This window comes from Acyrthosiphon pisum, chromosome X (genome assembly GCF_005508785.2).
Source record: "Acyrthosiphon pisum isolate AL4f chromosome X, pea_aphid_22Mar2018_4r6ur, whole genome shotgun sequence".
Classification (NCBI taxonomy): Eukaryota; Metazoa; Arthropoda; class Insecta; order Hemiptera; family Aphididae; genus Acyrthosiphon; species Acyrthosiphon pisum.
Window position 1 is genome coordinate 74631359 of NC_042493.1, and position 10700 is coordinate 74642058.

At 38.4% G+C, this 10700-nt stretch overlaps 1 protein-coding gene across 1 annotated transcript in view; it reads left to right on the forward strand.

Moving 5' to 3' along the window:
• Positions 1 to 10293, forward strand: part of LOC100166596 (SLIT and NTRK-like protein 5) — a 35686-nt gene extending 25393 nt beyond the window's left edge. The window contains exon 2 of the mRNA XM_003240120.4: positions 6066 to 10293. Within this exon, the coding sequence (XP_003240168.1) occupies positions 6106 to 7992 (1887 nt within the window). The 5' untranslated portion in view covers positions 6066 to 6105 and the 3' untranslated portion in view covers positions 7993 to 10293. The remainder of the gene's footprint in view (positions 1 to 6065) is intronic.
• Positions 10294 to 10700: the final 407 nt, after the last annotated feature.

Below are 10700 nucleotides of genomic sequence, written 5' to 3' on the forward strand. Positions count from 1 at the left end.
GCCCTGAGTTTCTTTTTGTCACAGAAACGCGTATTGTCATACTGACAATATTAAATTTGCCTGTATTATGCAAAAAATTCGTATTCGTCGAATTATCTCTCCAGAAATGTACCTACCTACCTACTGTAAAAATGTATTACGTTACATAAATTAGAATAAAAATGACAAAGACGAAGACTGTTAGAACAGTGATAAAAAAATACTCCCTAAAATAAATAATGACATTATATTAAACAAATAAACACAGAGAGGTTGTATTCCGAAATCCCTCCGTTTGTATGATCCTTATTCAAATCCTTTTTGACACAAATTTTCTGCGACAATGGAATTGCTACCCTTAAAATAATATAATAATAGCATCATCTGATGAACAACTCCTCCCCTCGGTTAGGATTAAATGGATGAAAGAGGAAAAAAAAGAGAGATTATAGAGAGAATTAAAAATAAATAAATATTGATGAAGCTGACTAATACCGATTTGTATTGTGTAATCAACTCGAAAAATCCTTTACAAAAATACTATGGTATATATCGTATAGAATTAATATAAAAACGTTATCTACTCTACTGAGTTTTCTAACTTTCTAATGTATTTTTACAGTTCACCCGAACAAGCTAAACGGTTTTTATAAATTTAATAAATAAACCAGAAAATATTTTCAAGATAAAACAATAAGTTATTAAGAAAACGTTGATAAAAAAGAAAAATATAAATAACAATAAAAACAAACGGAACATATTTCGTATTATCTAAACGAAAATTCCAAATTATTACTAAGATATTATTCGATGACGAACGCGTAACGGTTTAAACATAATGTTATATAGGTACACAAAAAAAAAAATAACACTATTACGACGTTATCATTTGCAGTTACACGAAAGACGAGATAGATATACATTATGTAATATTATGATACGCGTAATTAGTAATATTACCATCTCGAACACTGCCAGGTCATTAGGGGAAAAAGGTGAACGAACCGCCCACGTATTGTAATAAACACAACAATAATATTAATAATATTATCATAGTTTTCCACGTGTACACTTTATAAGTTACCTATGATTATGTATCTATCTATAATAATATAATATATTATTACGCTGAGATCAGTTTTTGAGTTCTCATCCCCAACCTCTCTACCAATCCACAGACCTTTCGCCACAGCCGTGTGTTTAAATATTATAATACGGTGGCAATGGTAACACGGCATGATAGTAATTATTATATTAAACGAACGAATCTCTCACAGTTTGATCAACGACCACAGTGGCGACGACAGCGACCTAAAAATGAAAACAGTAGAATATTATAATATTAAAATTTATTGTTCTCGTTTTTTTTTTTTTTTAAATTAATATATGCGGGTGCGCTGTAGGATTTATTATGTAATATTTTCGGGAGTCCTACAGAGCGGCCTTTTCGTCCATTTTTCACCCACCCCGACGGTGTATCGTTTGCATTTTTCACCGTGGGCTGTCCGTATTTAAATAACAAGATGTGCGTTTAATATTATTTAATATCATGTTTTTATTATCTTGTGCGCACATAATGTTATATACATTAATTGTCTGCACGTGGATAACTTAGTCACTGACGAGAGATGTTCAACGAGCACGTGAAAATCTCAAACGCCAATGTATAATAATAAAATAGACGACGACTTGAATAAACCTACGACCGCCGCTCGTCACACGCGGTTGCTGCGGTGGCGTTGGCGAGGCGGTGCAGAACGAACACTGAACAGGTCAATGTTTTACTCGCGGGCGACGCTGGTGGAAAGAAATAGTATAATATTTATTTTCGTTAGTTTAACACTCGTTTTTAATTCCGTGCTCCCTCGGAACGGCGTTTTAAAGGTGCTCCTCGCCCTACGGGATTCCGTCTAAATCCGTATCCCATCATCACTATAGTATAACAACGACGCCACCGCCCCTACCCGCTCTCCTTTATCTCGATCTCGGAATGAAAACAACTTGCCGCGCGACACACAGTCGCTTTTCTCACGGTGGATCACACAATCACTGGTGAGCCTAACTTAGAGAACGATAGCGCAGTTACGAGACTATTGTACTTTTTTTTAAGTAAAAAAAAAACCACACACACACACAAAATAGGATTTGACAAAGGCACTTCATCGCAGATAACAATAATATTATAATATACATAACGCGCACAAGGACTGTTTTTCGATAAGCGATCACGAAAGTTTATGCGCAGTATATTATACTCTCCCGTGTCCACGGTACGAACTGTGTTTTGAATGATGATATTATCATAATAATGTTCGATAATCGATCGACGCAGTGTGCATAAAATATGATCTGCAGTGCGCCGATGGGACGGAAAAGAAAGACCGCACCCGTTACGGGACCTATAGGTCTTATATAATATAGTTTAGGTAAACCGTTTAAATAATAAATTCACGAATGGCGTCCACGTACAGACTGTGGCATTTTTCGAATACTCAGCCGATTCGTAGACACGCAAAATGCATTGCCGGTATGCAAATCTTACGCGAAACTCGATAAACTTGTTAATTATTATGTCTTTCCAACAACTGGCGTGTACACTATTATTGCTACCTACCTACAGCTAATCCGGGCATACGATTCCGTTGTATACGTGTTAGTGTTCGTACTTCGTTGAAGTGGTATACAATACATGGCGAGAGAGACAGAGACAGAGACAGAGAGAGGGACAGAGATGAGAGAGAACTAGAGATCTATATAGATGGGGAAACTTTAAAGTTTAAACGTTAAATTCCCGAGAACGTCGCAAAAAAATGGATTAAGCACTGAATTTCCAGTGTACTGTAGAAATAAAGTTTTGATGAACGCATGAGCTGAGGTCGGCTTTGTATCAAAATTGAATGGAAATCATTTGCGAATTTACGAGCGCTCAACGTTCACATAATGTACGGGTACTTACTACTTATACCTATAGGTTTCGTAGTTAAAAACTATTACACGTATTATTATATAATATGTATAGCAAAGTCGGGCGGGGCAAACCCCCGAGGGGTGGGCGATTACCCCTCCCGTTACACGCTTGAAGGGCGATATAAGGTTGTTAGGTACTTTTGAATAATTTCGAATTCGATTAAGTAGTGCAGGTAATGTGTTCGCCGTTCACGTGCGTATACGGAGAAAAACAATTCCCGAAAACATAAAACATGTCGATGCAGTAACATAATTGAAAAAGTAAAAAGTTTGCGGTACCGTACAACCGTCGGTCTTGTGCAAGTTTTTAATAAAGACAATATATTATATTACACTCAACCCATTTCGTACTCTACGGTGACGGCCGCGTGGACGGAACCAAATATTCGATATAATTATGGTTTCTGCGCGACAGGCACACAGGCAAGTGGCATAGTTTTATATTTTTATCATTTTCCGACGACGACAACGACGTTTTATTATATCAACTAAAATTCGTACAAAAATTTCACGGATATACGCAGTTACTCGGTTTAATTGCTCAAAAGAACTGCACAAAATACCAAAAAAAAAAATTGTACGCCAGGTTTAACTGACCGTGTAATAACCCACCTTTATAGTAGGTACAACACGATTTACGGGCGGTCTATAGCTATTAACGCGGTGACTACGCTTGAAATAATTTTATATAATATATATTATTATTAAATAAAATGTCGTAACGTAATTCAAATACCTTTGAAAAACGTCCTAATTTCTTTTAGAGAGAAGTGGCTGATAAAATTCTGTACATGGTGCCTATTTTATTTTTAAATAAAACAATTATTATTGTTCCTGGTACTTACTTTAAAATATTATTAAAAAAATCTGTTTCTGTTTCTGTTGGAAAAAATAAATGAAAAAAGAAGGAAAATGTCATATCCATTTGTGAATAAAAAAATATATATTTAAGGCACAACATTTCAAAATACACACTTAATAAAAACAAAACAATTTCTTCTATCAAAAACGTACCCTAAGAATGTTATGTAAAATATATTCGTGTTCACAACGTTAGGAAATAAATTATGTTTAGTGCGCTCTGGTGCTCATATAGCTTACGACACGATCGAGCAAAAAAATGTACATGTCCTATTATAGTGATGTAACTTTTACGAACAGTAAAAATCTAAAAACCTCTATTGACGGACACTATCGGAATTAATATCTCCACGACGGACATTAACAAAAAAAAAATTAAAATATCACTAACCATCAGACTATAACTTTAATACTAGGGCGTTTCATTCTGTTTGTATTCCTCTCTTTGTTGGTCGTCGTCCTCGAGGTTCGTTCTACACGGATAAAAACCAGTTTCACTAAGTTACGTCTCATTAACGAGAAATAAAAACTGCGGTTAAACATTTTAATAATACTTTAATACTGTCAAGTGTGGGTCGATTTATAACGTGCGAACGTGTGGAATAAAAAACTAAACGAAAAAATGTTTTAAAAAATTATACAGCACTTTCCGCACACATATTTGCGACCAAAACATTTCAAATACAATCGTTTCGCTTACGAATCAAAAAAAAAAACAAAAAAACAAAAAAATACAAAGAATAACAAAAAAGTGTTGGAAAAAATAATTAAACCATAATAGTAATAAATCAACGACAACATGGTGGTTGTTTCACGCGCATCGGAATAGTTTCGGTTTGCTACCATCGCCCGCCACGTCCTGGCAGGGCACTATTTTATTTTACGCGTTTGCAAAATATTATGGCTCAGCGCGATCGTTTCGCATCCAACGCCTAGCCCGACTTAACCAAATCCCTGCTTTGTCAACACATAATATTATAACGTACTATTATTATTGTTGTTATTATTATTATTATTAAGTGCATCGCATACGTGTTTTAACAATAATGTATATATTGTGTGTACTCTCCACACACTCTGCAGATGATCGATAAAAAAATATTACAACATCTCGCGTTATTCTTTCCCCCACGTGAGTCATATAATAATATACTAATCGCCTTTGTTGCTTCTTAAGCGACGCATTCATGCGTGAAATTCTATAAAATTTGAAATACAAAAATTTAAATAGCTTTTCACCGTATAGCCTATTTACTTATGGCTCACTTAATCTCGCGCACACTGCAGATTGTGTGCGTAAATACATAATAATATAATAATATATCAATCACGTTTAAGGGTCTCGTAATAAATCAACTGTAGTGTTTATTATGTTCAATATTTTGCAGTTTAACATGCGAACGAAACGATATAGAAAAATAAAAGTAAAAACGGACGTGTAAACAATAATTATTTAACTAGTATTTTGCCGAAACACTCGCGAATTCGACCTTGGCCGTTCGATAAGTGATTTAGGTGTCCGCGAAAGGTTAAAGACATAGTGCTATAGTCCGACGGTTCATACTCATTATTTATCAATGTGTGTTTTCAATATTATGTATTACATTATATAGAATGATTCCTGGTATTTCTAAAGTACGTAAAAAACAGGTGTGCATTATTGATTTGTGGCATACACGCCTTGGAATATTTTCCTACTCATTAGATTTCTTTTTCCATTTTACATGACATGCAATTGCTGACATTACCAGTAACAAAGGAAAACCTTTTTATAAAACATCATTGCAACAGAGAAATCGCGGCGCTATACTCTGACCTTAATGCGTTTTAAAACATAATGTATTTTTTGAAGTCGTTAATATTCGCGGATACAAATGTTGTGATTGTGCTGCAGATAATACACACATTTTATGTAAATTTAACGTCACCTATATGGTTATTCGAACAAATATATATTCACTTTTACAGTACGCAACAGTCGTAAAATCATATAAAAACTAGATATACCATCAGATAATAGATACATATAGAAATTTATAATTTAGCTGTGTTTAAAATTGGGCGCAAAATCATAATACGATAATACATTTAATACATGTATAAATAATGATATTGAAAAAGGTCTGAGTGCAGATTATCACACACGACCGTGCTCGTGTATTTAAATCTATAATAACATTGTATTATAATTTTAACCTTTTACTATACCTAATCGTATTTGTGATCACTTTTAACGATTTTTTTTTATCGTATTGCAGATGTTTCACTTACGGACCGTGTAAGCCACAGCGGACCGAAATGTTTGCGACCAACCGCGTCTCGGCCACGTGGGCCCTCACGATATTGGCCGTGACAGCGATGATACGGGCCCACTGCCCGTCAAACTGCTCATGTGACGACGATACGCTGGTGGTGCTATGCAAAGAGGGCAATCTGGACGTGATCCCGATCACACTGAACCCGTCCATACAGAGACTGATGCTCATGTATAACCGCATCAAGATCGTGGACGCATCGTTTCAGTTTTACGGAGCACTGCAGTATGTGGATATATCGCACAACCACCTGGTGAACATACCCAACAAAGGGTTCGAAGCCCAAGAGAAGCTCGTTGAGCTCCACCTAAATCACAATAAGATCTCGTCAATCAACAACAAGACGTTCATCGGGTTGGCGTCACTAACCATACTGAACCTGCGTGGCAACTATCTAGAAGACCTGCCCGATCGGCTGTTCGCAGCACTGCCCAAACTCGAAGAACTTGACTTGGGCGCCAACCGTATCACCCGCATCGATCCGGCCTCGTTCCAGGGCCTAACCCGACTTCGGGTTCTGTATTTGGATGACAACCAGCTCCGAGCCATACCCACGCCCGCATTCAAATTCCTAGGCAACCTTGCTGAGATGCGCATCGGCCTGAACGCGTTCACCACGCTGGACGATGACTGTTTTGCGGGGCTTGGCCGGCTGTCCGTGCTCGAGCTTACCGGCGCGGCGTTGATCAACATCAGTACCAATGCTTTCAAAGGACTAACCGTGCTCAGGCGACTGGTGTTAACGGACAACCGGTTGTCGGCCATACCCACCAAACAGCTGTCTGACCTGAATCGGTTGGAAGACCTGTGTGTGGGCCAGAACGACTTTGTGACGATTGAACCAAACGCGTTCAAAGGGCTAGCAAACTTGCGATCGATTGACGTATCAGGCGCGTCCCAGCTATCCGTCATAAAGAAAGGTGTGTTCAACGACAACCTCAACCTAGAAACCATAAACTTTAGTAGCAACAAACAGCTAGCGACCATTGAAAACGGTGCGTTTATGGGGCTACCCAACCTCCGGAACCTGATCATGCGCAACAACGCATTCACATCATTTGCCGAGGCGATGGTCACATGGCAAGAATTGCAGCAGATCGACTTGACCGAGAACCCACTGGTGTGCGAGTGTTCAGTGCTGTGGCTCAAGGAGCTGCTGGCCCGCCGCAACACCAGCCATGTGAACTGTGCCAGCCCGGCACCGCTCAAGGACAAGCCGCTCAACTCTCTTGGGTCCGATGACCTGTCATGCGCCAAGTACTACACCAGGCAGCAGGCCATCGTGGGTGCAGTGTTCGGGTGCACCGTAGCGTTCATAGCGCTCATGTTGCTGTTGGCGTACCGGTTCCGGAAGCGTCTGCACCATTCACTGAAGAAGACGTTCTGGAACAAGGAGACGGTAAACCGAAAGGACCTAGAGTACCAGAAGACGTTCTCGGACGATGAATTCATCGTCCGGAACACAAACACGCAACATCACACTGGTCCACACGGACACCAACCACAACAACAACAACAGCAACAACAACAACACCATCACCACCACCAGCCCCAACACCATAACTCGCAGCAGCACAACCAGCACCATGGTGGCGTTCAGCATCACAGTCAGCCACAGCAGCACAAGCAGCAGCATCACCACCTCCAGAACTTTCAGCAGCACATCCAGCAGCAGCAGCATCAGCACCATAGCAACGACCATCACATGATGATGATGATGGCACCGGCACCACCACCTCCACCACCGCCACCACTGCACCACGGCACTTACAGCCATCACAACCAACACCTTTACCAGCCACAGCAACCACGCCACCAGAACACAATGCCGCACCGCAACGACAAGCCGATACCGGTCACGGAACTGTAGCTAGAGCTTTTCGCCTCAACGCCAACGGGCGAGAGGCGATACCAAGCCGCCGGAACGTCCGACGGTACTACTAATGTCACCGGCTTTTCATACATTTCCGGCGAAATCTCCAAATACGGAGGTGGTGGCCAAACCTTGAACAACCGATCTCTACCGCCGCCCGGTTACCGTGTTTACCACCCACACTCTCTCCGTCGTTTTTGCGACTCTTAAGCCCAGCCACAAATAATACGCACTTGCCGACCCCGTTTTACTTGCCCCTCTGCCCCGACGACCCCGATCGCACCGTTAAAAATAATCCGACGCACACGATCCCCTCGCCATCCTCCTCCCCATCATACACCACTAGCCAGCCACTACCCCGTAACCAGCTTAAGTGCTACGGTAGCTGTCGTCTCGAGTGTACTGGGGGCTGTGGGGTGGGGGAGAGGATAAGAGGCCTTTGTAAACTAGTTACGCATCTCATCGATCGCGTAACACGTAAAACACGCGCTATACCTCATTGTAGGTACGTGTCGGTGTATAATATATACCATTTGATGAAAATTCGAAAGAGTAAAGACTGTAGTCGTTGTGTTTCATGGGATACGTTCATGATCGAGTCCGGAAAAATGTTCAATATAGGTAAACCAACACCATCGCGGCCACCGCTACCGTATCACGCATCAACATGTATCTGTGTTTGGAGAACGTTGGACACACAAATTCTAGATCTAGTCGTAGAGTATTAGTTTAAAAAATAAATTTATAAAAAAAAAATAATGTTTTGTAAAAAAGATAAATTAATCATTTTTCTTGTTGTATTCTGATTAAACATTCATGTGATCGACCCTTTGTACAATTCAGACGTTCTTCAATAAATAATTAAAGGTACTGTTGTTGTAATCCAAATCCGACGATTTTTTTGTGCTAATAATGATCAATTTTAGAAATCGTCATTATATTATGTGTAGCTCTCTACTTTTTATAAAAATTATTATTACTATCATAATATATATGTTATACATTAATATTTAAAATAACTTACTTAACATAATAATTACTCTCTTTTTTATATAATAAATTATTATATTCAATACGGTTTCATAGTGTATTACGTCATAATATTATAATGGTATTTTTCTAAAAAAAAAAAAAAATAAAAATAAAATTCATTTTGATTATTAGTAGTGTTTTTAGGGTTGAAAAAAATATTATTACGCAATTATTATAATACGTCTTTGTGCTTATATGGAATGTTTTCAATTAAGTAGCCTTAAAAAAAAAAATACCCATAACAATGTTATCTAATGAAAATCTGTTGCATTTACCCGTAACGAAATGCATGGTAGACGACTACACACCGGTGTCGCATGCACTGTGTCGATATGCATTATGTATTTTCCTCACATCACACGGCCAGATTCCTGCTGAGTGACACGCTATACTCTCCGCCGGATATATTATATTAGCTATTATATTATTCTCTCTGCTATCTGTTTCTATCGTCGCCGTTTGAAAAATGGAGAAAAATAAATGTTTAAAACGATCTTTCACCGTTTATTGGTAAATTAAATTATTATTTTTTTTTTTTGTTCGCTTGCTTTCCAATAGAGGCTCAATGACATTCGATGTCGGCGCGATCCCGTTTCCACGCGAGTCTCACTTTCTTTTATAATTTAATTTTCCATTTATTATTATTCGAAAATTGATTTTTATACAACGATATTAGTGTCATTATTTCTACTCGGCCACCCCATTCCCATCTCCACCATTTCACACTTATAATATTCCATAACAGTCCGCTGCGGAGCGACGTGTTTACGAGTACTTAGAATCTGTCCTCACTCAAGTGCAATAAGATTCCTATACACACACACACCCGGCAACGTCGTAGCACCGTGGACGCTGTTCAAAAATCTTGTATAGCCCCAACGGACGCATTTGAAAATGATTAAACGGCCCCACTCGACCGTAGTTATTTATCGATCGATATACACATGTAAATACATCAACGGCTACTTCGTACTACGGTTTTAAACGAAACACAACAACCACACAACCACAACCAACTACAGGTATATAGGTACTATAATAGTCGTATATAGTGACGGTTATTAGATGCCGTCTCGCATCGATTTTTCGGTCGGTTTTTTTTTTTTTTATTAAAGCACGTTTAACGATTCCAAACGGCCGATACAACACGATAAAACAAAATAATATTATGTAAACGAATGGGTCGCGTATAGCATTATAGTTTAACCACTGTTTGGTGCCATAAAAAAATAAATAAAAAAATAAAAAAAAACCGTTAAAATTGACTATAAAGGCTCTGTGATAATGATATTTTTGCGTGTGCTTGTCATTTCAACAGTATATATCTAATGATGATCATTTTGATTAATCATCTACGTGTCCCTCGACTACGCGTTCAATTCCTACCTAGTAATATTACGTTCACGTATATTATCTGACCTCTGCAGAATTTTTACCTACTTTTAACTTGAATTAATTACACGTAAATGTTGAATTCATTATTATTATTATTATTATTATTATTTTTTTTAACGCGCAAAAATAATTAACAGCAACCCTCCTTCCAACACGTTTCTCTTCACGCGTTTTATTTTTTTATTTTTCAACTACTCACAACCTTCAGCGAAAAATTTAACCACAAAGGCGCTCTATTATTCATGGCTGTATGAACTTCATTATCAGTCGTTATCACT